Below are 25,319 nucleotides of genomic sequence, written 5' to 3'. Positions count from 1 at the left end.
TCGGTTTCTATAAAAACCTTTCTTTGTTTAGTTTCTTATTTTCTTTTCTCTTGATTTTCTTTTGCTCTCTCAACTGTTCTTTTGCTTTTCTTGCTGTTCTTGCTGTTCTTGCTGTTCTTGCTGTTCTTCTTTATCTTCAAGATTGAATCGTAAGTTTTCCGTTTTTGTTCCGTTTGATCTATTTTTAATTTTTGCTTTTGTTTGTCTCTGTTCTTGCTTGTTTGTTCGTTGATCTTGCATATTTAGGGTTTATTTCTGTTGATTATCTGTTTTTCTTTTTGGCCTTTAGTGAATAAATGTCGGGCGAAGAAGATTCTCAGAACCTGTCCGAGCGAGACTTAGATATGAATATTGATGAGGACCTTAGTAGTAGTGATAGTGGTCCTGTCGAAGATACCGAAGATGGTATTGTTGGTGAGAATAGGTTAGATGATTTGGTATGCTCGGAAGCGACCTCTTATGCTCGGCCTAGGCGTGTTAGACCTAGGAAGTCAAAAACTGCTGCTATTAGGAGGGTGATGATGGAGACCACCTTTGCCGAGCTTAACCAACCTTATTTGGACTATTTAGGATCGAAACTTAGGATTCCGGACGGTTATACTTTAGAATTGTCTCCCCCGGGTATAACCATGAATGCCCCTGTAGACCCGGGGTATGTAATTGTTTGTGTGGAGCATCTTCACTCTGGTGTTAGGATTCCCTTTCAGACCGACTTAGTTGATCTGCTTCGGTGGTATCAGATGCCTTTGAGTCAATTTCATCCGAACGGTATTAGGCATTTCTTTACCGTTCGGGCTCTTTGCTTAAAAAATAAAATACCTTTTTCGGTAAAATTTTTTGCTAGTATGTATGGTCTAGTTTTTAATGGCGAGTATGACTTCGCCTATTTTAAAATTCTTAAGTCGGAGCCTAGGCGAATAGTTGAGAATGTTACCACATCCCTTAAACGTTTTAGGGTGGACTGGTTTAGACTTAGGCATCCCTCGGCTTTTACCGAACTGCCTCGCTGCTGGTCATGTGTATCTCCGGAGCATACTTTCATTAGGAGGGATAAAATCCGAGAAACGGCACATGCTCGTCTTCAAGTTTTGTTGGGGCAGATCGGCCCTGTGAATACTGAGGAGCTCATTCCTCGGTTGAGGATTGTGAAGTTTAACCCTAATCGCCAAGGTTGTTCTCGGTTTTTATTTTTGTAGTTTTTGTTTGTCTGTTGTATTTGCTTTGGCGTAAGTGTGTCGTTATGTTGTATGTCGGTGGTTTTTAATTTATTTTATTATTTTTCTTTTGTAGCGATGGATATGGCTGCTTTTACTGCTGGGAGGCGACCTAGACCGACCAAGGGGCAGACGTCTCGGGCTGTGGATGCTTCTCAGCCGAAGATGGCTGATGTTCTTAAAACTGGTGGTCCCAGTGTAAATTTGGAAGCGGTGCCTCCTCTTTCTGAGAAAAAACGAAAGAGGGGGAAAACTGTTGGCAAGAAGCCTTCTGATCAGGGTGTTGACCCTGTATCTGCCGAGATTGACGCTTTTCAAGATGCGTCGGGTGACGAGAGGCCTACCGAGCCTGTTGTGTTGGCTTTGAATGCCGGTAAGGCTGCTGCTGGGCCGGGGATTGAGTCTGTGTCTATCCCGGTTTTTAACGCCGATTTGCCGGTGACAGATAAAGGTCTGTCTCGGAAGGGGAAGGGTAAAGTTGCGGATACTGTTGAAGGCCCGGCCGAGAATATAACTGATCCGGTTTTGACTTCTTCTGTCATTGCTCGGTATTTGAAGAGGAAGACGTCGGCGGATACTGTTGAGAATTATCCTACTGCTCTTTCCCTGGCCCGTCTCTGTTCTCTTCCGAAGGATGTTGATGGTATGAAGATTGTTCATCCTCGGGATTTTATTGATGGGGGTTGTTCGCTGGCCTTTCAGGTAGATATTTTTGATTTTGTTTATATGTATTTTTATGTGGCTTGTGCTGATTCTGTCTTTTATTTTTGATAGTTGATCAACCACCTGCTCGGTGCCCGTTCGGTTCAGGATGATTTAGTTAATCAGGCGTCTGCTGATCGGGAGAAAGCCGAGTCTGCTGCTGCTGCCTTGGAGTCTGAACAGATTGCTCGAGCCAATGTTCAATCTGTGCTTGATAATCATATCAATGAGTATAATGCGCAGATTGCGGATCTGAAGAAAGAGGTGGCTAGTTTGACCGAGGCTCGAGTTGAGCTGAAACGAAAACATGAGTTGGAGCTCATTAAGCAGAGAGAGCAGCACGATGCGATTTTGGCTGAGCAGAAGCGGTTATCTTCGGAAGAGCTGTAGAAGGCTATGAAGGCTGTTCGAACCGAGGTTACCGCTGAGTTCGGTCAATTGACTGATCTTCTGGAGGATGATCTGAGAGAGAGGGTGGGGCCTCTGTTGCTCCCTGACGCTGATCCGGAATGTCTTTATCTGGACGTAGCTGCTATGTACGAGGTGTTCCTGCGCAAGAAGGCCGAAGTGTCTGATGCAGCTACCGAAATGATAGCCGAGCTGAGCAAAGAATTTGATCGGATAGATCAAGAGAATGCCCAAGTTGCTAGTGACCAGAGGACTGGTCAGACAACTGTTGCTCCCTCGGTGCTCGGCCAGCTTGATGTGAGTCATTATGAAGAGGCCGGGCTGAGTGAGGGTGGTGGTTCCATGTCTGGAAATGGTGTACAGTTGCCCGATGATATTTCTCGGGCTGTAATAGATTAGTTTTTGTAATAAATCAACTTTTTGTTCGGATTGTTCCCAGTGATCTTTATATATAGTTTTCCTTTTTTGTTTTATCTGTGTGCTCGGTTTTTATTTGTTTATTTGCTTTTTCTTTGTTTCTATGTTGTTTTAACTTATGAGTTTGTTCGGAAAAAGCGATTGCTTTAAGTCTTTTAAAGCTATTGCTTTGTTTGAATAAAGCGATTGCTTTAAGTCGTTTAAAGCTATTGCTTTGTTCGGATACAACGATTGTTTTAAGTCGTTTAAAGCTATTGCTTTGTTCGGGTAAAACGATTGTTTAAGTCGTTTTAAAGCTATTGCTTTGTTCGGATAAAACGATTGCTTTAAATCGTTTAAAGCTATTGCTTTGTTCGGATAAAGCGATTGCTTTGTTCAGATGAAGCGATTGCTTTGTTTGGATAAAGCGATTGCTTTGTTCGGGTGAAGCGTTTGCTTTATTCAGATGAAGCGATTGCTTTGTTTGGATAAAGCGATTGCTTTGTTCGGGTGAAGCGTTTGCTTTTTTCTAACTAAGGTGTTGCACATTTCGTTTTTGTTTTTTCTTTTTCTTTTATTGATAGGGGAAAAACTTGCATTTTGGGTCTACAGCCGACTTTGACCTAAATGCAAGTGAAAAAACCCCTGACAGACTCGATTAACTGAATGTTGTCTACTGGTAGAATCTTTTGAGGACCCTGGCATTCCAGGTTCTTGGTAGGTCTCTTCCGGACATGTAGGATAAGTGGTATGCTCCACCTTTTCCTACTTTCTTTACTTGGTAAGGCCCTTCCCAATTAGCTCCGAGCTTGGAGATGCCTGCGTTTCCTCTTGCTATATCCGCTCGTCGTAGTACCAGGTCGCCTACTTCGAATGTCAAAGGTTTGACTCGTTTGTTATGATATGTTGCCATCCTTTGTTTGTATGCTTCGATGTGCATTAATGCTTGATCTCTTCTTTCTTCTAGCAGATCGAGGCAAATTTTGGTGTTTTCTTTGTTTTGTTGTTCGTCGAAGTATTGTACTCTGATGGTGGGCATGCCAATTTCGACTGGTACCATTGCTTCGCACCCATAGGTCAAACTGTATGGTGTTCTTCCTGTGCCAGCTTTTGGGGTGGTTCTGTATGACCATAGTACATTGTGTAGCTCGTCGGCCCATCGACCTTTAGCTTCGTCGAGGCGCTTTTTTAGGCCATTAACAATGGTCCGATTGGTGACTTCTGTCATTCCGTTGCTTTGTGGGTGGGTGACCGAAGTGAACCTTAGGTCAATTCCTTTTTCCTTGCAGAACTCTCTGAAGTTTTTGTTGTCGAACTGCTTTCCATTGTCGGTTATGATGGTTTTTGGAATCCCAAAACGACAGATGATTTCTCTTCGGACGAAGCTTCGAACTCGCGCTTCTGTTATGGTGGACACAGCTTCGGCCTCTACCCATTTTGAGAAGTGGTCAACTGCTACTATCAGAAATTTTCGCTGTCCACTTGCCGTTGGAAAAGGCCCGACAATGTCTATTCCCCACATGCTGAATGGCCAAGGGCTTACTATTGGGTTTTGTTCCGCTGTTGGCTGATGGTGGACGTTTTGGTGGTACTGACATTTTTCGCATTTTTGTACCAAGTTTGCTGCGTCTTGTGCCAGTGTCGGCCAGTAGTAACCTTGTAAAACAGCTTTTCGGCAGAGAGCTAGATGCGAGATGTGACTCCCACATATACCTTCGTGTATCTCAGCCAATACATATTTCCCTTCTTCTACTGTGAGGCATCTGGACCAGGGGTGTGAAAAGGATTTTTTGTACAGAGTCCCGTCTCGGTATGAGAAGTGTGGTGCTCGGCGTTTTACTTTCTTTGCTGCTTTGTTATCTTCGGGCAGATTCCCATTCTCGATGTATGAAATGATGTGCTCCATCCACTGATCTAAAGGGTTTATGAGGAACGTGGCTTCAGGATTTTGGATACTGCTGAAGTTTTGAACTGAGCATGGTATGCTCGGCATTATCTCTCTGGATGCTCCTGCCTTTGCTAGTGTGTCTGCTTCGGTGTTTTCTTCCCTGGGGATTTGCTCCAACTCCCATTTCCCGCCTTCTTCGGTAATTTTTGTAAGTAGCTCTTTCACCCGGTCTACGTATTTTTTCATTTCTGGGTCTTTTACCTCGTATGTCCCGAGTACCTGATTAACCACTAGCTGAGAGTCACTCTGGATTTTGACATATTCAGTCTTCACTACTGTAGCCATCCTCAGCCCATTTATCAAAGCCTCATACTCTGCTGCATTGTTGGTTGCTGGGAAGTTTAGGTGGATTGAGTGTTGCATTTTGATTTTGTGTGGTCCTCTTAGTATTATGCCTGCTCCGGCTCCGGTTATATTTGATGCCCCATCGACCTGCAGTGTCCAGCTGGTAAGACCCTTGTCTACTTCGGTGGGTTGGTCGTGTGTTGTTGTTTCGGCTACAAAGTCGGCTAAGATCTGGGCTTTCATTGCTGTTCGCGGCTCGTATTTGATGTCGTATGATCCTATCATGACTGACCAATTGATTAGCCGTCCTGATGTTTCCGGTCTTGCCAGTGCTTTTCGTAGGGGTTGGTTTGTTCGGACTACGACAGTGTGAGCTTGAAAGTATCTTTTTAGCTTTTCCACTGTTAAAACCAATGCGAGTGCAAACTTCTCAATCTTACTGTATCGGATCTCGGGACCTTTCAACACCTTGCTTGTGTAATATACCGGCTTTTGCTCGGTCAATTCCTCCTTCACCAGTACCGATGCCACTGTTTCATTAGTGACACTTAAGTATAGGTATAATACTTCTCCGGTTTCCGGTCTTCCGAGTAATGGTGGTGAACTCAGGAATTCCTTGAGTTCTTCGAAAGATTGTTGACATTCATCGGTCCATTCGAACTTTTTCACATTTCTCAATGTTTTAAAGAATGGGAGACATCTTTTGGCCGAGTTGGACACGAATCGACCGAGGGCTGTGATTTTTCCGTTTAGCTTCTGAACTTCTTTAGCTGATTTTGGCGCCTTCATATCTAGGATTGCTTTTGTTTTTTCTGGGTTTACCTCGATACCCTTCTGGGAGATGAGGTATCCTAGGAATTTTCCTGCTGGGACTCCGAAGGCGCACTTGTCTGGATTTAGCTTGAGTTTGTATTTCTTTAGCTTTGTAAAGACTTCTTCCAAGTCTCTCGCATGATCTTCTACTTTTTTGGACTTGACGATGATGTCGTCCACATAAACTTCCATATTGCGACCAATCTGGTTTTTGAACACGAAATTCATTAGACGTTGATATGTTGCCCCTGCATTTTTTAGTCCGAATGGCATTTGTTTGTAGCAGTATGTGCCGTTGTCGGTAACAAAGCTTGTTTTTTCTTCATCGTCTTTGTGCATTGGGATTTGGTGGTATCCTTGGGCTGCGTCTATGAACGAGTACACTTCGTAGCCGCTGGTTGAGTCGACCAACTGGTCGATATTTGGCAAGGGGTAGCTGTCTTTTGGGCATGCTCGGTTTAGATCTGTGAAATCTATGCACAGTCTCCACTTTCCGTTCGGCTTTTTTATGAGCACGACATTGGATAGCCACTCCGGATAGTATACTCTTCTGATGAAACCTGCTGCTAGCAGTTTGTCTACCTCGGCTCTGATGGCGATCTGTCTGTCTATTGCGAAAGCTCTTTTCTTTTGTTTGACCGGTTTGTGCTTTGGGTCGACATTGAGTTTATGTGATATTATAGCCGGGTCGACTCCCTCTATTTCGCCTGGTGTATTGACAAATTCGACTTCGTTTCTGATCAGCATGTCGGTTATCTCCTGTTTTACTGGCTTAGGTAGTTCTGCGCCTAATTGGACCGATCTTGGTGTTATACCTGCCAGGCTAACTCTTTCTATCTTTCCGTGTGGTTCGAGCTTTCCTTCATCCGAGTCTGGTATCTCCATTGTTTCAATGGCTAGTGTCTCTGATACCGCTTCCATTGATACCAAGTAGCACTGCTTGGCTATGTCTTGCCGTCCCCTGACTGTTACCACTCCTTCCTCGGTTGGTATTTTCATACACAAGTATTTAATGCATGTGACCGCTCCTGTGCTGTATAACATAGGTCGGCCGAGTATGACGTTGTAAGCAAGTGGCATGTCAACAACCATGAACAGTGTTTTAAATTTCTTAGTGATGCCGACCAGGCCTCCTTCTTTGGATCCGTTTTCTTTCCCCAGCTCTACCGTTAATTCTGCTACTCCTTCGGCTTGTATCGGTGTTCCCCCTAGGCCAACTAAGGGGGTTTTGACTGTTTTAAGATTCAGTATTGAGCAGCCGATTCCGAGGTATGCCTGTTTCGTGATTAGGTTAACTGAGCTTCCTTCGTCTACCAATTGTCTCATTACCCAAAAATTTTCTATCAAACCCGAGATTACCAGCGGGTCCTGGTGAGGAAAATCTATTCCTTCCCCGTCAGTTGGACCGAAGCTCACTTCTGGCATAGTTTTCGCCATTGATATGTTCATTACCATCTTCTGCCTTTTCCGTCTTCCTCGTTTATATTCTGGGTCCGTCATTCCGCCTGCTATTGTGTTGATTATTCCTGACACGTTTTGTCTTTTTGGTGGCGGTGCTTCCTCTCTTTTTCCATTGTTATCCCTTTGGTTTCTTCCTCCCGAGTTGTAATTTTTGCTCTGTGCTACAAAGTCTTTTAACCGACCGACTTGTACCAAACGGTCGATTTCTTTTTTCAAGCTTCCGCATTCGTCGGTAACATGGCCGTGACCGTCATGGAACTGACAATATTTTTTCCTGTCTCCTTCATATTGTAGTTTGGGTGGGTATCTCACAGGCTCATTGTTATTTTGTATCCACATCAAGATGTGTGATCTCGGGGTATTGAGTGGAATGAAAGCTTGGTCTTCTACTTTTATTGGTCGGTGTGGGTCTGTTCGCGGCGGAACGGCTTGTTGTTGGTTCCTTGGTCCGAATCTATCGTGCCTGGTACTTTGATCGAAGTTCGGCCTCGGTGTTCGGAACGATGTTGTAGTTTGTGCGGCTTTTCGCCGTTGTTCTTCGTCTAAATTTATGTAGTTCCAGGCTCGGTCCATCAGCTGAGAGTAAGTTTGTACCGGGTTTGTTATCAGGTTATCTCGGAAGGCCATCATTGTTGTGTTGTCTTTCATTGCGTCTATCACAGTATCATCATTCAAATTTCCCACTTCGACCGCTTCTGCGTTGAATCGGCCGATGTAACTCTGCAGACTTTCTCCTGGCTTCTGGTAGCAGAGTTTTAAGTCACTGGACTTTTTCTTTCGTTGTATGCTCGGTGCGAAATGTGTTCGGAAAGCTCTTGCCAGCTCGTCGAAGCTTCGGATGGAGCCTTCTTTCAGGCTTTGATACCAGATGGCAGCTGGTCCTTTTAGGGTAGTCGGGAAAAGTTTGCAGACAGCCGCTTCGGACAAACATTGTACCATCATGACCACTTGGAAACAGCTCAAGTGCGTGATCGGGTCCCCTGTTCCATTGTAATCGTCTAACTGCGGTGTTTTGTAGTTTAAGGGGAAGGGTTCTTCTCGTATTTCTGCCGACAGAGGGTTTCCGATGTTCAGGAAGCTTGTGTTTCTCGGCTCTTTTCTTCTAAATTTTTCCATCTCGGTTCTGACCCTTTCGGTGATTTCTTGCTCCAGGTTCTTTTTCTTTGGGGAATCAGCACCCGAGCTGTGCACGCTCTCCTCGATCTCCACCCGTTTTAGTGTCTTTTTATGCCCCTCTGGAGTTTTATGTCCGGTCTGTGCTGGTTCTGGGTTTTGTTCTCGTGGATTTTTCTCGCGGTTTGCTTCCTCGGGTGTTTTTTGGCCTTGGTAGAATTCCTGTGGGTGAGGTGGTGCGGTTGGTATGTATGGTGGAGTGGTAGTGTTATCCTGGGTTGCAGTTGGGGCTGTTGGTCGAGTATGGACCAGTTGCACCTGTTGAAGGAAAGCTAGCTGCCGAGTATGAAATTCGATGTATTCTTGGATTTGTGCTGGCGTAGGATTTTGGACTTCTGTGGTGGTTTGTCCAGGTGCTGGGGTGGAGTTCGGGGTGAATGTGAGGTTGATGGGGGTTACGCCTGGTCGTAAGAAAGTTTGAGTGGTTTGGTGCGTAGGGGTGGAGTATGATGTTGGAGGAACGTTACTCGACGATGGCATTCCCCACGGGTAATAAGTGGTAACCCCTGACATAGGGCTCGGGTTAACACCCGCCATCGATGTAGTGACCGGGCAAAACGAGCTTTCGCCGCTAGCTCTTCTCGGTGGCGCGTTGAGCCCCTCTCCCGTTCTACTGCTCTGCGTATTATTGTCTCCGATTGCGGGATCATCTCCTTCTATTCTACTCATCCTATTAGCTTCCAAAAGGATAGAAAGGGGGAAGCTTTCTTATTTTCTTTCCCACAGACGGCGCCAAATGATAACTTGTAACCTTGAATCGTAGCTATCTCTGATGAACGCTTCTAGGCCGTACCTACAAGGTACAAAACAACCGTGAGAAGGGTGCCGGAAGGGGATTCCGGCAAACCACTCCGACGGTCTAGTTAGTAACTGCTTTAGTGAGAGAAAGAATAAGAAATGAAAAGAGGCTAAGAGTTTTAGAGAGAGAAAGAGAATTAACCTTTTTACCTACTTTCCTTTTGCCTTTTATATTAAGTCCTTTGTTTCTCTTTGTCTGGGCCGACAGGTCTGACTTCATTCTCTTTGTCTGTGCAGCTGTTGTGTCTGGAATGTCAGAGTACGTTCTGACAGATTTGTCCCGTGTGTTCGGAATGGTTGTGCTCGGTGACTAAAAAGATATGCTCTCTTTAGGTTATCGCTCTGATCGGTTTGTGATGTCGTGACATTCCGGTTTATTCTTATTAGTTGCGTTTGGTATATATCGGTGATTCCGAGATGTGTTGTGAGCCGTCTCTGGTATGCCTTATTTGTTATGTTTGACCTATATCGGCGGGTCCGAGATGTGCTGTGGATTGGCCTATCTCGGTGGGTCCGAGATGTGCTGTTCTCGGTCCGTTTATCTGTTTATCATTCCCCTTCTTCTCGGACTAGAACAGATGCGATTGTCTCCTTCCCTACTGAGAGGTATAGGTATAGCGTCTCTCCCGCGATGGGTCTGCTCAGTAGTGGTGGTTGGGTCAGGAAAGACTTCAGATTTTCGAACGCTCTCTGGCACTCTTCGTCCCAAGTGAATTTTTTCATATTCCTTAGCTGCTTAAAAAATGGTAAACATTTTTTAGCCGATGAAGAGATGAAGCGTCCCAGAGCCGTGACACGGCCATTCAACTTCTGCACCTCTCTGATGCTCTGTGGAGGCTTCATGTTTGCTATAGCTTGGATTTTTTCGGGGTTAGCTTCTATGCCCCGTTGGCTGATCAGGTATCCTAGGAATTTACCAGCTCTGACCCCGAAGGCGCATTTGGCTGGGTTGAGTTTCATGCTGAATTTGTTTAAGACTGAGAAAGTTTCTTCTAGGTCTTGGGCGTGTGTCTCCTCCGTAAGGCTCTTCACAATTATGTCATCCACGTAGGCTTCTACATTCCTTCCTGATTGATCTTTGAACATGAAGTTGACCAATCTCTGGTACGTTGCTCCTGCATTCTTCAGTCCGAAGGGCATGACGTTGTAGCAGTACGTCCCCTGGTCTGTTACAAAGGAAGTCTTCTCCTGATCTTCTTTGTCCATGGGTATCTGGTGGTACCCCTGCGCTGCGTCTACAAAACTGTACAAGAGGTAGCACGCGGTTGAGTCTACTAACTGGTCTATGCTTGGGAGCGGGTAACTGTCTTTTGGACAAGCCTTGTTCAAGTCAGTGAAATCCACGCACATTCGGTACTTTCCATTTGACTTCTTTACTAGGACGACATTCGCTAACCAGTCTGGGTAAAACACTTCTCGGATGAAACCAGCCGCTTCCAATGTTCTAACTTCGTCCGCGATGATCTTTTGTCTTTCTTCTGTGAATCGCCGTTTCTTTTGCACCACAGGTCTGCTCCCTGGTTTTATGTTTAGCTTGTGTGAAGCCACTTCTGGGTCGACTCCTTTGATTTCTGTTGGCTCCGTGGCGAATGACTCTGAGTTGTTTTGTAGGACGGACTGTATTTTTTCTTTTACTTCTTTTGGGACCTCTGTCCCTATCTTCACTATCTTGTTCGCAATTATTTTGAAGTCCTCCATGTCTCCGACTGGTTCTGCGCCTTCTACTTCTTCTTCGTCTACGACTATCCCTGGGAAAGTGGCAATTGGTAGGCTTTCTCTATCTTCCGTTGTTATCATGCAGCATTCCCTGGCCATTTCTTGGCTTCCCCTTACTACCACTGTTCCCTCTGGGGTAGGCATCTTTAATGTCAGTAACCTAATACTGGTTACCGCGCTTGATTGGTACAAGAAAGGTCTGCCAAAGATTCCATTGTATGCTAGAGGTAGATCCACCACGTTGAACTGGGCATGCAGTTTCTTGAGTGGCCCTTCGGTCTTCTCTCCTAGCTCTACATACAGGTTCACAGTTCCTTCTGGCCGTATCGGCTTTCCTCCGAGTCCGATGAGTGGGACAGACGCTCTTCGTAAATCAGTAATTGATCCTTTCATCTCCTTGAAGGCCTCTAGGGTTAGTAAGTTCACCGAACTTCCTTCATCTATCAAGATGCGTTTAACCATGTGGTTTCTTATGACAGCCTCTATCACCAATGCGTCATTATGAGGTCCTCGCACATGTCCGCCATCTTCGGGGCCGAATGAGACTTCTTGTGTTACTTCCCTTTCGATTGCGAAGATCGTCGCAGAGCCTCTTCGGTTCCTCTTCTTCTTTTGGGAGTTGCTATAAGGGTCTCCTCCTTCAATGACATGTATTACCCCTGCGACCTCTTTGGCTTTCTTCGTCTGTTCTTCTTTTTCTATGGTGTCTCCTTTCCTTTTTTCTCCTGTCTTTTCGTGGGCGAATTTTCTTAGCACGCCGGATTGGATTAGCTGTTCTATTTCTCTTTTAAGGTCCCAGCAACGATCTGTGTCATGGCCGTAACCTTCATGAAAACGACAATACTTGCTCTTGTCCCGTTCTTTGTCTGGGTCCATCCTTCTGGGGGTATTAAACAGCACTCGATTTTGTTTCATCCAGTTGAGTATATAGACTGGGGCTCGATTCAATGGCGTGAAATCGTAAGGTCTGCTCAGCCCTCCAAATCTCTGTGTCCGAGGTCTCTCTTCTTCCTTCTTTCCTCGGTACCTGGGGCTATCTTGCTTCGTTGTCTCCGACTGCTTTGTTAGGGTTCTTCTTGCTTCGTCTAGTTCCACATATTTGTGTGCTATCAGCATCAAGTCCTGGAAGGTCGTTGGTTTTTTCATCAGGATTTTGTCTCGGAGTTCTTCGAATCGGGTTCCCATCTTCATAGCCTCTATGGCTGTGTCGTGGTTGAGATTTTCGATCTGGACTGCCTCTTTATTGAATCTTTCGACGAAGTTCTTCAGCGTTTCTTGGTCTCCTTGTTTGCACTTTCGCAAGTCACTGGAATTTTTCTGTAAGGGAATGTTAGTCCGGAAACGTGCTTTGAATCCTGTGGCCAAATCAGAGAAGCAACCGATTGAGCCAGCTTTGAGGTGTGAGTACCACTTCTGTGCCGAACCCTGCAGCGTTGCTGGGAACACTCTACAGAGCATTGGGTCTGTCACGTCTTGTAGCATCATAATTGTTTTGAACTTAGAGATGTGGCTCTTCGGGTCTCCTGTTCCATCAAAAGAGTCAAATGTTGGTAATTTAAATCTCGAAGGGAACCGTACCAGTTGAATTTCAGATTTGAGGGGTGAGTCTTCGTCCTCCTTGTCTTCATCTCCTCCCTTTCCTTCCTCTCGAAATTTTCTCATTGCGTTATTGATCTTTTCCTCGATGTCTATTTGCTCCTCTGCTCCTCTTCTCTTGTTTGAGGAGTGGCTTTCTCTGTCTTTCTCTCCGGCCTTCTTCTTTTTCTGCGCTGATACGGCCTCCTTGGACCCGCGATCATCGTCAAGGTAGATCCGATTGCTCTTTGTTTTCTCTGCGCCTGCATCCTTCTCTTTGTTCCCCAATTCTCCTTCTTTGTTCTGTGGACGGGCATCCGCCTTATCTTTATCTGCGTCTTTTCGCTGAGGCACTGGTTCAGATCGCCCTCTCCTCGCTCCTTCTTTCGCTCCTCTATCTTGCGTCTGGGCTTCGAGTCTGCGTCTCTCCACTGGGATCGTAGGTTGTGCTTCCTTCCCTGCATGTCGTTCTGCTGACTGGTTGGCTAGTCCCACCAAGTAATCCTGAAAATCATTAACACTTTTCATTACTGCTTCATGGTACAATGGAGGCAATGGTACGCCTTGCGGTACATATGGCGGAACAGTCGTAGTTGATGTCACCGTCCCTTCTGCGTCTAACGACGGGAACGGAATTGGTTGGACTGGTCTTTGGTATCCTTGGTAATTGGGATAACTCCAAGGGGGATATCCTGGGTACCATCCTGATTGCGGATACGACAGAGGTGCTTGATACTGGGGGGTGTAGTAACCCCATGGGGACTGCGTCTGTCCCAGAATCCCCCTTCTCAGGGGCGGTGGAGTAATGTCGTACGGTACTCCTGTTGTTGGGGGAGTGAGGTTGACTCCTGGTGCAATTCTTCCTCCGGTGCTAGCTATAGGGGGAAGAATTGGGCCGCTGCTTATGGGAAGAGCTCCCGTCGTTACCACCACTCCTGGTGGCGGTGGTTCTTCCTCGTTATTCATTCTCTCGGCAAGAAACCAAAATTAAGAATTTTTAAGTACGTAGAAAACGAACTGATCGTTCCCACAGACGGCGCCAAATAATGGTTCTTGAACTGCCGGTCTGAGTTTGATCCAACCTACAAAAGAAGATAGGTTAGAAGGATTCGAGCCGGTGTTGGCTCGAATACCCTCCGATGCCTAAGTCAGATAGTTTGGAGTAGTGTTGAGAGTGAATATGAGTGAAATTAGGTTTACCTGACTTAGGGCTTGGTTTATATACACCATAGTCATTGTGCTGTACTAGGAGTCTTCTCCTTTATTCTGATCTCATCTTCTGGATATGATGAGATGTTCTTCGTCCTTATCCCTGATCTTCAGGGAAGCTGGACTTATCCGAGCTATTAGTTAGTTATCGTTAAGTACTGGGTCAAGGACCTGTGACTGGTCCTATCCGTTCTGGATCTGTGTCATGCCACTGTCTTCTGGTACTGTTTCGGGTGTGATATCCATCATATAGTAATATAGAGTATAGACTCATTCAAACTCCACTTTGAATTGATTTGGCCAGCATTATTTATCAAATGGGTAAATGTCTTAAAAATACCAATATTTTACGGTTAAGATCAATTCTAATCTGTTCCTTTAAAATCGTCTTACTTAATCTGATTTTTTATTTATTGTGTCAATTATAGTTAATTTTTAAAATAATTTTAAATTTTGCCATATGCCGGTCATATCATAGCTGAGTCAAAAATTTTAATTATAAGAAATGCTAATATGTCAACTAAAATTCGAACCGAACTCTTAATCACCTTAAAAATTAGTTGGCCAGTTTTATTTTTGGAGCAAAGGTCATAAATGGTTCGGTTCAATTTTAAGTGACATGTCAGAATTTGTGATTAAAATATTTTGGATCAACAATGACATGATTGACAATTATTTTCAAAAATGGTATAATTACACAACAAATACGAAATTGGGCTAAATCATGTGATTTTACAAGCATCTATTAGAATTAACCTCATGGAAAGTATCAATATTTTTTAGATATTCTCTCTCATTAGATTAGGATACACTTAGTGCTCGGTTTGGTTAAAATCAACTGGTTTAACTAAAACTGAATCAATTAAATTATTTTATTTCTTTAATAAAATCGACCAAACCAACCAAACCCGAATTAAGTGAATTAAATGGAATTGTTTTCTAAGCAAACCGCTCAGTCTCATTAAATATTCCCCCATTATATATAAGAATTTAGAAAAATAAATTGTTTGTGAAAAATAATACTATTTTTTTACATAAAATAGTTCGTATTTGGACTAAGTTAGATGGATCTAGACATGAGAATCATCCACATTTTGAATCCATTAGGCCCATGGGCTAATGAAGTATGCACGTTACTCATGACATAAACTACGTCGTTTAATCCACCTATGTCTGGAAATATGAAATACACATACAGATGTGGTTAAATTGTTAATTGATTGATCGAATTGAGAAGAAGAAGAAGAAAAATGGTGAAAACAGGAACGTATTTTGCAATGACATTGGGAGCTTTTATATTCTGGCAATCTATGGATAAAGTTCATGTCTGGATCGCTCTTCATCAGGACGAGAAGGTATAAACAAACCCTAATTTTTTTTATAGTGTTACATTTTATGAATCTTGATTAATTTAGTATTAGATTTATTGGGAAAGCTTAGATGTTAGGTTTCTTGAATAATTAAATTTCAAGTTGTTGGATTTTTTGCTTTTGGATTATTGGGTTTTGCCCAATTTTGTTGGGAACTCCTAGAATTTGAACATTGAATGCATTTGGAACTCGGTTATAATGTCGAAATCAATTTGTTATTCAAGCTCATCAAATCTTGAATGAAAATCAAACAATTTCATTTTGAAAGAAATTAATCTTGTCAAAATGATTAATTTCTTTCAAAAGCCTCGATTTTTCGAAGTTGACTTGAAAGACTGAATTGTGTTGACAATGAGCTTCCAAAGCTTTAGAATTTAATAATACAATCTAGCGGAATTGGATTCCTGCATTTCTATATTTTCCGAGTATATCCAACATAGGTCTGGAAGATTTCTGTTCGATTCAGCTCGTGCACATGATTTTGCGAGATTTTAGTTCAATTCGGCTTATGTTTGTAGTGGTAACGTGTTTTGCATGTGACAGCAAGAGAGATTGGAGAAAGAAGCAGAGATCAGGAGAGTGAGGGGAGAGCTGCTTCAACAAGCTAAAGAGAGGGGAGAATCTCTTGCTTAGTGCTTAATCTTGTAATGCCAGTGGCTGCTCTCTCTATTTTGTATTGTCTCTTGTTTTTCTTGGATTTTGTGTTCAATTTATTGCGTCGGATATAGCTTCTCATAACTCATAAGTATAAATTCTCTGATGAGCTGATGGCCATGATTGTCATGGGTGAATAATTACTATATTTTATAGATTTCAACTTGTTTCTATCATCCGAAGTTAATGGAATCTGTAATTTCATCTGCTTTTTGTTGTGTTCCTAACTTCCTGTCAGAAGCTTACTGATCGTTTAACTTGGAACAAGACTGATGTATTTTTGTTTTCAATTTGATACACATAATGCCTCTTTGGTACTGTTATGTTTCTTTGCTCATGTTGATAGAAGCTTTAAGTGAGATTAGCTTGATATTAATTTTGTATGTTTCAAGTTTAGATAAACCATAGAGCTATGTGGCACAGACACTTCATTCAATTAATGTTTTCGTCTCAGAATCGTGTTGGAAACTTGTTGTTTCGGACACGAAACTACATTTTTAACATAGGAAATCTTAAAATAACGTTGTTTCGCCGTGTCTCCTGTATATGTTACCGTTTTACATGGCCAGTAAGTAAGAAGACTTGTTTTTTTTTTTTTGACTTTTTACATGTAATTGCTATGTGTTCAATTAGCAATTATGATCGTCATTTAGAAATTGTTGCTGGAAGTTGCGAGTAATTCAGTGTCTGCCTGCAATTTCTTTAAGACCTACTTTTACTAGGATGCCACAGAGGTATTGGGATGAAAAATATTCATAGACCTAAAACCAAGTTTAGGCTAACAAAGATAGCCATGGTTAGTTGCGTCGCAACATGTTTAAGAACCTACCATAAAATGCTGTGAAAGAGAAATTTTGTTCTTGATGCACAAATTCTGTTTTTATAAATCTATTTCATATACGAAATTAGAAATGGTATTTTTTCCTATGTACGTGACAGATCAGATGTTGCTTGGTTTGTGTTTTTTTTCTCTTTTCCTGTGCTTCTTTCCAGTCTTCTATCTGTTAACTTTTTGTGGTAAGCAGTCGGAAAGTGTTGGTTCTGTTAAAATTATGAAAAAGTAAAAATGTCAAGCGTTTGTTTTCAACATGTAATCCTAATCGTTTACTAAAGAATAAGTGCGCGGGATGCTGTATATTGGGAGTCTGGGACTCTAGGGGTGAGTTATGACATACTCGTCATTCCAGCGAACCGAGCTCAATTAACAATCTTTGCTTCTAATGAAAATGCATACTCGTCAGTGACAATCTTTGCTTCTAATGAAAATGCACAAGACAGCGAACCGAGCTCAATTAACTTCAGATTTCCAGGGCTTTTTTTATTTTTATGTCGAAATCGCAATAAAATTTCCAAATTTCAATAGATTTGAAAGTTTCTAAAACTAGAAGCTGAGATATTATCCAACATTTCTGCAGCACAAAAAGAAAAGAAAGCTATTAGAAAATATTTGCTCCAAACTGTGTTGCAGCAAATGGAAATGATATTTCTTTCTTGAAATGTTAATGGAATGATATTTTTCTCTTAAAATGGTAATGAAATTGTGAAAGGACTTCTTTTAAAGCATATGTTAACAGTATAAAGTTTCGAAATTGTGTAAATGTTCCCGGAGATGTCCAAATTCGGAAGCTAAATTATATGGTTTCTAAATCTTGTATATGAAGCTACTAATCTTATCTACATTCGTATACGAAGCTACGAATCTTATCTATAGATTCTATACCTTTGCCTCTGATTCTGTAACAAACTCCTCCATGAAAACATGTAATCGGTGTACTTGATAGCCTCTTTCTATTAAATTACGGCACCGATTCGATCATCGCTTTCTCTTTGTTCAAACAAGTTAAGCAATAGGAACGAGATTGGCATGTTGGTTCAAGAAAGGACCAAGCTTCATCATAGAAACAGACAACTAACCCTGGAAAAGAATACACTTTTTTCTTCTCTTTCTTGTCTTTAAAACCTGTTAATGACTTAATATCCCAATCTTTTGCCATCATTTATGTATAGCCATCTTTTTCTATCCTTAACCTCTTATTACTTTATGCTACATTTGTGGATAAAGGTGTTTAAAAAGCTATGAGCCCATATCTTCTCTGCAAGCAGTGTTTTGAAAACTGAATCGTTGGTTGAACCAGTATGGCCACCAATTCACGGTTCAATTAGATAAGAACAAAGGATTACTGCGGTATTTGGACTTGTGCGTCATAATTAATTAACTTATGCTCACCCATTTAAGTTAATAATGGACAATACTCTCTACTTTTAGATCACTTAACCTGCAAATTGGGTGATTACGGTCCTTGAATGTGTTCATTTTGTACAGTTTGAGAGTTAATTAACTTAAAAATAAAAATACTTGTCATACATTAATTAAAATAGTTAAGTGGGAGTTAACTGATGCCGAAGCAGGGGATCACGTTGACACCTTGCTCAAAATTTTAAGCACGTACATAAATTTAGGAATCACGTTGACACCTTACTCAAAATTTTAAGCACATACATAAATTTCTAACTAGTAAATAAACAGAAAATTAGTAAATAAGCAATTGGATGATTTTTTGGTTCGATAGTTTTTGGTTTTGCTATTTTTTCGGTTCAAAGAGTTTGAGCTGTGGTTTCGTTTAAAAAAGAAAACCAAATCAGACACATCTTTGGTTTACATTGAACTAGTTGAACCAGCCAGTCCGGTTCGGCTCTTAAACCGCTTACGAGTAGTATATAAGAACATCCTCGCACTACTAAGCTATATCAACCAATAAGGCAACAAACCCATTTCTTGATTCTACTAAGTCAAGTATTCATTATGGATACTAAAAACATTATCCTGTTAGCACTTTCCTTAGTCCTGCTCCTGAAGGTAGCTCAGAGTTTCGACTACAAAGACGAAGATTTAGCTTCCGAAGAGAGTCTTCGGAGCTTATACGAGCGATGGCGTAGCCACCACACCGTCTCTCGAAGCCTCACGGAGAAAGCTCAACGTTTCAATGTGTTCAAAGAAAACCTGAAACATATTCACAATGTGAACCAAAAGGATAAGCCTTATAAGCTGAAATTGAACAAGTTTGCTGACATGACTAACCATGAGTTCATTCAACACTATGGTGGCTCCAAAGTTAGCCATTATAGGATGCTCCATGGTCCGAGGAGGCTAACTCGGTTTAGCCATGAGGATACCGATAATCTTCCGGCGTTTGTTGATTGGAGGAAGAAAGGAGCTGTTACTGCAGTTAAAGATCAAGGCAAATGTGGTAAGCTTTACTATTTCATTCAAGTTCAAGGTCTTGTTCAAATATTTTATGATCTGTTCTTTTAGTATATACTTTTATTTAAATTAGATTTTGATTTATTTTATCATTTCTTGGCAAATCATATAAAAAATAAAAAAGTTAAGATCAGAATCTTTATTTGTGAAGTGTCTAGTTGTCGCATCAGCGCTATTTTTCAACAAGAAAAAATGACAGGGTCGACTAAAAATGTCTAACTTGCCGAAAAGCAGTATTTATTTTTTATTTTTTTTCCCTTTTACTTCCCGGTAAATTGAGGTATTGACTTCGTTATGACTAGAAAAATGGCTTCCCTAATAAAAGTTAGATAAATTCTACTTTTCTAGTTAAATCGATAAAAGTTTCAGTTAAATCCTAAATTTAATTAGATTAGCTAGTTACTTGAGAATAGTATTGTCATTACATCTTAGTTAATTAAAAATAAAATACAACTTTTCATAAAGTTAGTAAGTAAACGAAGTAAAGTAAATACCTATTTCCGGCAATACTAACTTCCTGAGTAATTAACTTCCCGGAAATTATTAATACTGTTGCAGGAAGTTGTTGGGCATTTTCAAGTGTAGCAGCAGTGGAAGGAATCAACAAAATTAAATCAGGAGAATTAGTCTCATTATCAGAGCAAGAGCTGGTTGATTGCAACTCTGCTAACCATGGTTGTGATGGAGGATTAATGGAACAAGCTTTCAATTTCATTGAGAAAAATGGTGGATTAACCACAGAAACTAATTATCCTTATGGAGCTAGAGATGGATCTTGTGACTCTGCCAAGGTTAATTATTTTAATTTATCCAAACAAATTAATTAATTAAATTTATTAATAATTATTATATTATTATTAATGCTATTTTAATTTGTAGTTGAATGCTCCGATGGTGACTATTGATGGATATGAAATGGTGCCTGCAAATGATGAGGTTGCTTTGATGAAAGCTGTTGCTAATCAACCTATTTCGATCGCTATTGATGCCGGTGGGCGGGATTTTCAGTTCTACTCCGAGGCAAGTTCTTGCAATTATTCGTGTTTTAAATTGCCAAAATTGAAAATTTATGTTAAAATTACAAAAAATGAACGGTTTTTAAAATTGCAGGGAGTGTTCACGGGAGACTGCGGAACGGAGCTGAACCACGGGGTGGCATTGGTAGGATACGGAGTGGCTCAAGACGGAACGAAGTATTGGATAGTGAAGAATTCATGGGGCAGTGAATGGGGAGAAAATGGATTTTTAAGGATGGAAAGAGGAATTGAGGCAGAAGAGGGAATTTGTGGTATAACTTTGGAAGCATCTTACCCTATCAAGAACCCAATTTCTCTTGCCAAGGATGAGCTCTAAATTCAATTTTTATGTTATGTTTGTGCCTTCATTATTATAAGCTATGTTAGGTGGTGCTTGTCATATCAAAATAAATGTTTTTTTTATTTAAATAAAGATCAATTTGAGTGTTATTGAATGAAGTTAAATCCAACAAACTGAGCTATTGAAATTAAAAACACATCAATTAAATCTTTACAAGTATTTGATTCAGTTAATTGAATGTCAAGTGTTGGTAATCATGCCGATTCAAAATGCCGCTGAGTTCGAATTTGACTAGCCTCTAACATTTAAAGTTTAAAATTTGATTCGACCTCGAGCTCGAACTCCTTAAAAAGTTAAAATATGTGTCTTGAGTTCGACTCGATTCGATTATCTTTATAAATATTCAAAATAAATATATATGTGAATATATATAATTATAAAGGGTAATAAAGTAAATTAACTAAAATTCGATTACGCTCACGAGCTTATGGGATCAAATATTTTGGACCTCGACTCAGTAATTAACTCGAGTTTGACTCGATATTAATCGAGACAATTTTGAATAATAAATTGTGAATAGCTTTCGAGTTGGTTCGAGTCGATTAAAACCCTAGGTTTACTTGTGTTTTCATTGTTATAATTATGCTAATAATGTAAATACATGAGAACAAAAGAAAATTATGAACTAACAAAAGCCATAAATAAGCTGATAAAGCACATCATAAACAAAAAACGAAGTTTGAGAGAAGTATAAACTGACCTGCTGTTGGTAATCAGACCAGGAACATGGAGAATCAGAGCTGAACCGAACCAAAATCACCATCCACGAAGTTTGAGAGAAGTATAAACTGACCTGCTGTTGGTAATCAGACCAGGAACATGGAGAATCAGAGCTGAACCGAACCAAAATCACCATCCACAGAGCTAAATAAATAAGCAAAACGGCTGAAAATCAACTCAAAGGAATGCACACAATGTGTTTGATGTAATGCGTGACTGATGAAAACAGTAAGAAATCGGGAAGAAAAAAAATTTGGACCATTTCTCGATTTATGCGTGTCATCCTTGCGCAGGGGCCATGCTAATCTTCTCTGTATCGTTCCAATTTTATCGGATGTCCCCGAAGGGACAAACAGAGCTGTTCGCGCATTTGTTTATTAAGTCTTATGAAAGCTTTAATTTGAACGATGTGGGATTATATGTCTAGCGTAAATGCCATTTCAGATTAGGCTTTTGTAGCCCGTTATTTACTTTTAGGCCCAAAATCTATATCAAGTAGCTGAATGAACCCAACATGATACATCCCACATGTCTAAAACTTAAGGGGTCCTTACAAATTTGGCCAAACCCATATTAAAGCCCATGTACTATACGACTTTTGTTCAGGTAGTCCTTATCTCGAAAAACTTATTTGTCCAGTCCCTCTACTAACATTTTTGCGATTTTAATGCCCTTATCTGGACGGAATGCAGAGAGTGTATCTCAATCTCCGTTTAGTGAGAGTGTGTAAGAAAAGGAATGTGACATGAAATCCACATGGGAAAAAAATAATATCCAGATGGAAAAAAAATTCCACGTCCAGCAGCCCCAGCTACTTCAAGATCCACGGCAGCAGGTCTTCCACAAGCAGCAGCCTCCAGCGCTCAACAGCTCCACCACGCAAGCAGTTACAAAATCTCTAGACACCAAGGCAGCTTCTCTCTCCTCCCACAACGGCCACCTCTAAATCTGATCTAACGGCGGCGTCTTTGGCTTCCACGGCAACAGCTCCTTCCTCTTCTCAAGCGGCGGCGATTTTCACAGGTGTAAGATCATATATAGATTAATAATAGGGATGAAGAAATTAAAACAGTTGATAACAAGAAAACAATTAATTAGCAAGAACTGGGTTTGTTTCGTTACACAGATAATTCTTCACATTACTAAACTATGCTCAACATGATGATCATCACGACCATGTCAATTTCTCTTCAAAACAGAGAGCAACGTCACCGAATACAAATTCATTACTATCGCTTCGAAACAGATTAAATCGATTCAAAATAGAGTTCATCCATTTGAAACAATCGAATACCACAAATATCAGAGCAACTTCACCAAATCCATCACCAAGTTTGTATTCTCTCCTCTTAAATAAATACCGACAAATTATTAGCAATAAGCCAATAACCCAACACCCAAAATCACAAAAATCAAAATAAAAAATAAAAAATTGGTCAAATACGATGCAAGGTTCCTCGATAATCTTACAGTACATGCCGCGCAAGGTGAATTGTTGTCTAAAGATCGATTACAACTGAGAGCGACATCGTGTATCGAAGAGTCTGGTATCAATGTTTTTAACTATGATTTTGTAATGATACAAGGGGTTTAGTTTCAGGATAAGAGCGAAAGCCTAGGATGACGACCTTACAATCAAGGACGGACTCGAATGAGTAGCCACGGCGTAGGAAGCTTGACGATGAGGTGGTGGTCGTTGAGTTTGTAAGATTTTGACAGGATGTCTTCATTTATGTGGATGAGATTTGGAGAAAGGATAGTGGAGGTGCGTTATGGTTATGGTGGCTGGGATTTGGAGAAAGGATAGTGGAGGTATGTTGTGGTTAAGGTTGCTGAAATTTGGAGAAGACGATGAATTGGTTGGAGGAGATGGTTAAATACCAACTTTACCCCTGTCAGTTTTCATTTATTATTAAAAGAATTGTGATGTGGCATTATTTGACTTTATTATACAAATATACTTTTAGAGTTAACGGCAATTTTATTAGTTAACGGCAAATTTTGTTATTTAACGGAGAGTGGGATACACTCTCTTTAAAAAGGCATTAAAATCGCTAAAAATATTAGTAAAGGGACTGGACAAATAAGTTTTTCGAGATAGGGGCCATCTAAACAAAAATCATATAGTACAAGGTCTTAGTATGGGTTTGGCCTACAAATTTACCTCAAAAACAAGAATAATGGGATAATATACCTCAATACGGAAAAGATATAAAAAATACATCACAACTTTTTAGATATTTTATTTTTACTCTACGTGGTCAAAGGTTAATGATTTTATTCTAACATATAGAATGCATGACCTGACACTTTCTTTCTTTTATACTCCCTCCGTCACGTAAAGATAGAAAAAGTACCACCTTTTTTTATCCCATAAAAATAGAAAAAGTGGAGTTAGTTAAGTTAAAAATTATCAAAATACCCCTACATGCTTATCATAAAACATTAAATGCATATTTTGAAAAGATAAATAAATGAGTTGTAAGTGCTATAATTAGTAAAGTGGCTTTGGGAAATGTACATAACTAATTGATTACAAAGGGTAATTTAGACAAATTATCACAAGTTAACTATAAATAACTACTTTCTTAATTCTTGTAAAATTGGTGCTTTTTCTATCTTTACGGGACGGAGGGAGTATCTTTCTTTCTCTTTCCATTTTTTTTCTTTCTCTCTCTCTCTTCTTCCACTTTTCTTCTTTTTCTTTCTTCCTTTTTTCCCCTATATTTTTCACTTTCACTGTTTTTTTAATTTATCGTCATCTTCAATCTTATAATTTTATTTTAAAAATTTCCAATTATTTACGTATCATTATTTTTTATCTCGCAATTTGATCTTTCAGATCTAGATCTAAAAAAACAGCATTGATATTATCATATTGGTATCACAATTTTTTTTCATAATATTATCATAAAAGCAGCAGTGATATTATCATCTCGGTATCATAATATTTCTGTAAAAAAATTATTTTTCGTACGTTATCATACTATTATCGTTAACTTTGTCATACTATTATCATTCGTCGTTATAAAAATTATCATAACATCATCATAATATACTTTATCATAACAGTATCATAAAAGTATTATCATAATATTATCATGACGTACTTTATCATAGTTGTATCGTAACCTTTTATCATTAACTTTATCATACTATTATCATAACATTATCATAACACTATCATTATAAACTTTATCATAAGAATATCATAAAATATTATCATAACATTATCATAACGTACTTTATCATAACTATATCATAATCTTATCATACTATTATCATAAACCTTATCATACTATTATCATAATCGTATAATATTATGATATTGATATGATAACGTTATGATACAAACATGCTAACGTTAATGATACCGATATGATAATCAAATACTTTTCTTGACAGAAAATCATTTTTCTCTACAGTGTTATGATAATGATATGATAACGTCATAGTGATAACTATATGATAATCCGGCGCTATTTTCTGCAAAAAAAATGTTTTTCCTGCAGAAAAACGTTTTTTTATCAGAAAATCGTTTTTAATGCAGATTTTCAGATCTCAAACTGAAAAAATTAAAGAACAATTTTTTTAGATCTGAGAGTTAAAATAAATCGTAATAATCACCACGAGTTAAGAAAAAAATCGCTAAAATATGGAAGAACAATGAATCAACGGCGGAGCAAAGATGAAGCGAAGGCGGAGCAACGGCGGAGTGATGACGGATCGTTGAAGGAACGACGACACCGTGATAAAGAAAGAAAAAAAATAAAAAAGAAGAAGAAAATGAAGAAGAAGAAAAAATGGAGAAGAAGAAGAAGAAACAGAGAGAGAGGGAGAGAGAGAGAAAAAAAAGTAAATCTGAGAAAAAAAAGAGATATATATGTTAGAGTAAAAATAAAATATTTAGAGTAAAAAATAATAAGAAATAAGTATTATTATAATAAAAAAAGACTATAGAGTAAAAAAATAAAAGTGCTATAAAGGTGAGGTATTTTTTCTATGTTTTCTTTATTAAGATATAATTTATTATTATTTTAAAAAATAGAGTGTTTTACCTAATTTTCTCAAAACTTAATTTACAAGTCTAACCTACAAGAAAAGTGAAAAAAATAAAAACAAGCGACATTCAAAAAAAGAGTTCATTGTAATCTGCACAAATAAATCTAGAATGTCCAAATTTATAATTTTAAACAAAAAAAAAAGTAAAAACTTGATGTTAAATTAGAATATAAATT

At 39.8% G+C, this 25,319-nt stretch overlaps 3 protein-coding genes, 1 long non-coding RNA gene and 1 other non-coding gene across 6 annotated transcripts; 2 read left to right on the top strand and 3 right to left on the bottom strand.

Annotated features, from left to right (window-relative positions):
- Positions 1-7,565: 7,565 nt before the first annotated feature.
- Positions 7,566-9,744, bottom strand: LOC126657288 (uncharacterized). The gene is made up of 3 exons (XM_050351954.1): positions 9,349-9,744; positions 7,698-9,193; positions 7,566-7,579 (listed from the first exon to the last, which is right to left on the bottom strand). The coding sequence occupies exons 2-3, from the start codon at positions 9,067-9,069 to the stop codon at positions 7,566-7,568; spliced, it is 1,386 nt and encodes a 461-aa protein (XP_050207911.1). The 5' UTR covers positions 9,070-9,193; positions 9,349-9,744.
- Positions 9,745-14,894: 5,150 nt separating this feature from the next.
- On the top strand, positions 14,895-15,932 carry LOC126654762 (uncharacterized). Its single transcript, XM_050348734.2, has 2 exons — positions 14,895-15,053; positions 15,612-15,932. Exons 1-2 carry the CDS (start codon positions 14,949-14,951, stop codon positions 15,699-15,701), a joined length of 195 nt encoding a protein of 64 aa, XP_050204691.1. The 5' UTR covers positions 14,895-14,948; the 3' UTR covers positions 15,702-15,932.
- Positions 15,933-18,253: 2,321 nt separating this feature from the next.
- LOC126654446 (uncharacterized) lies at positions 18,254-23,209 on the bottom strand. Of its 2 annotated transcripts, none has more exons than XR_007632618.1 (4): positions 22,552-23,209; positions 21,062-22,077; positions 18,802-18,943; positions 18,254-18,723 (listed from the first exon to the last, which is right to left on the bottom strand). It is a non-coding gene; the product is annotated as an uncharacterized LOC126654446 (long non-coding RNA). The 2 variants fall into 2 exon arrangements; XR_008789559.1 differs by lacking the exon at positions 22,552-23,209 and having other exon boundaries at positions 21,062-21,225; positions 21,341-21,498.
- LOC126654445 (vignain-like) lies at positions 18,526-20,440 on the top strand. Its single transcript, XM_050348302.2, has 4 exons — positions 18,526-18,970; positions 19,543-19,775; positions 19,864-20,004; positions 20,095-20,440. Exons 1-4 carry the CDS (start codon positions 18,526-18,528, stop codon positions 20,335-20,337), a joined length of 1,062 nt encoding a protein of 353 aa, XP_050204259.1. The 3' UTR covers positions 20,338-20,440.
- LOC126658892 (U6 spliceosomal RNA) lies at positions 21,329-21,431 on the bottom strand. Its single transcript, XR_007634459.1, has one exon. It is a non-coding gene; the product is annotated as a U6 spliceosomal RNA (small nuclear RNA).
- Positions 23,210-25,319: the final 2,110 nt, after the last annotated feature.

The sequence above is a fragment of the Mercurialis annua genome, linkage group LG7 (assembly GCF_937616625.2).
Source record: "Mercurialis annua linkage group LG7, ddMerAnnu1.2, whole genome shotgun sequence".
Classification (NCBI taxonomy): domain Eukaryota; kingdom Viridiplantae; phylum Streptophyta; class Magnoliopsida; order Malpighiales; family Euphorbiaceae; genus Mercurialis; species Mercurialis annua.
This window is presented reverse-complemented; position numbering and strand designations above follow the sequence as displayed.

Bases quoted from the DNA above. Each gene is read 5' to 3' on its own strand.
- LOC126657288 (XM_050351954.1), bottom strand. From the start codon at position 9,069: ATGAGTAGAATAGAAGGAGATGATCCCGCAATCGGAGACAATAATACG.
- LOC126654762 (XM_050348734.2), top strand. From the start codon at position 14,949: ATGGTGAAAACAGGAACGTATTTTGCAATGACATTGGGAGCTTTTATA. The intron at 15,054-15,611 runs GTATAAACAAAC...TGCATGTGACAG, and splicing joins CTCTTCATCAGGACGAGAAG to CAAGAGAGATTGGAGAAAGA.
- LOC126654445 (XM_050348302.2), top strand. From the start codon at position 18,526: ATGGATACTAAAAACATTATCCTGTTAGCACTTTCCTTAGTCCTGCTC. The intron at 19,776-19,863 runs GTTAATTATTTT...TTTAATTTGTAG, and splicing joins GATCTTGTGACTCTGCCAAG to TTGAATGCTCCGATGGTGAC. The intron at 20,005-20,094 runs GCAAGTTCTTGC...TTAAAATTGCAG, and splicing joins ATTTTCAGTTCTACTCCGAG to GGAGTGTTCACGGGAGACTG.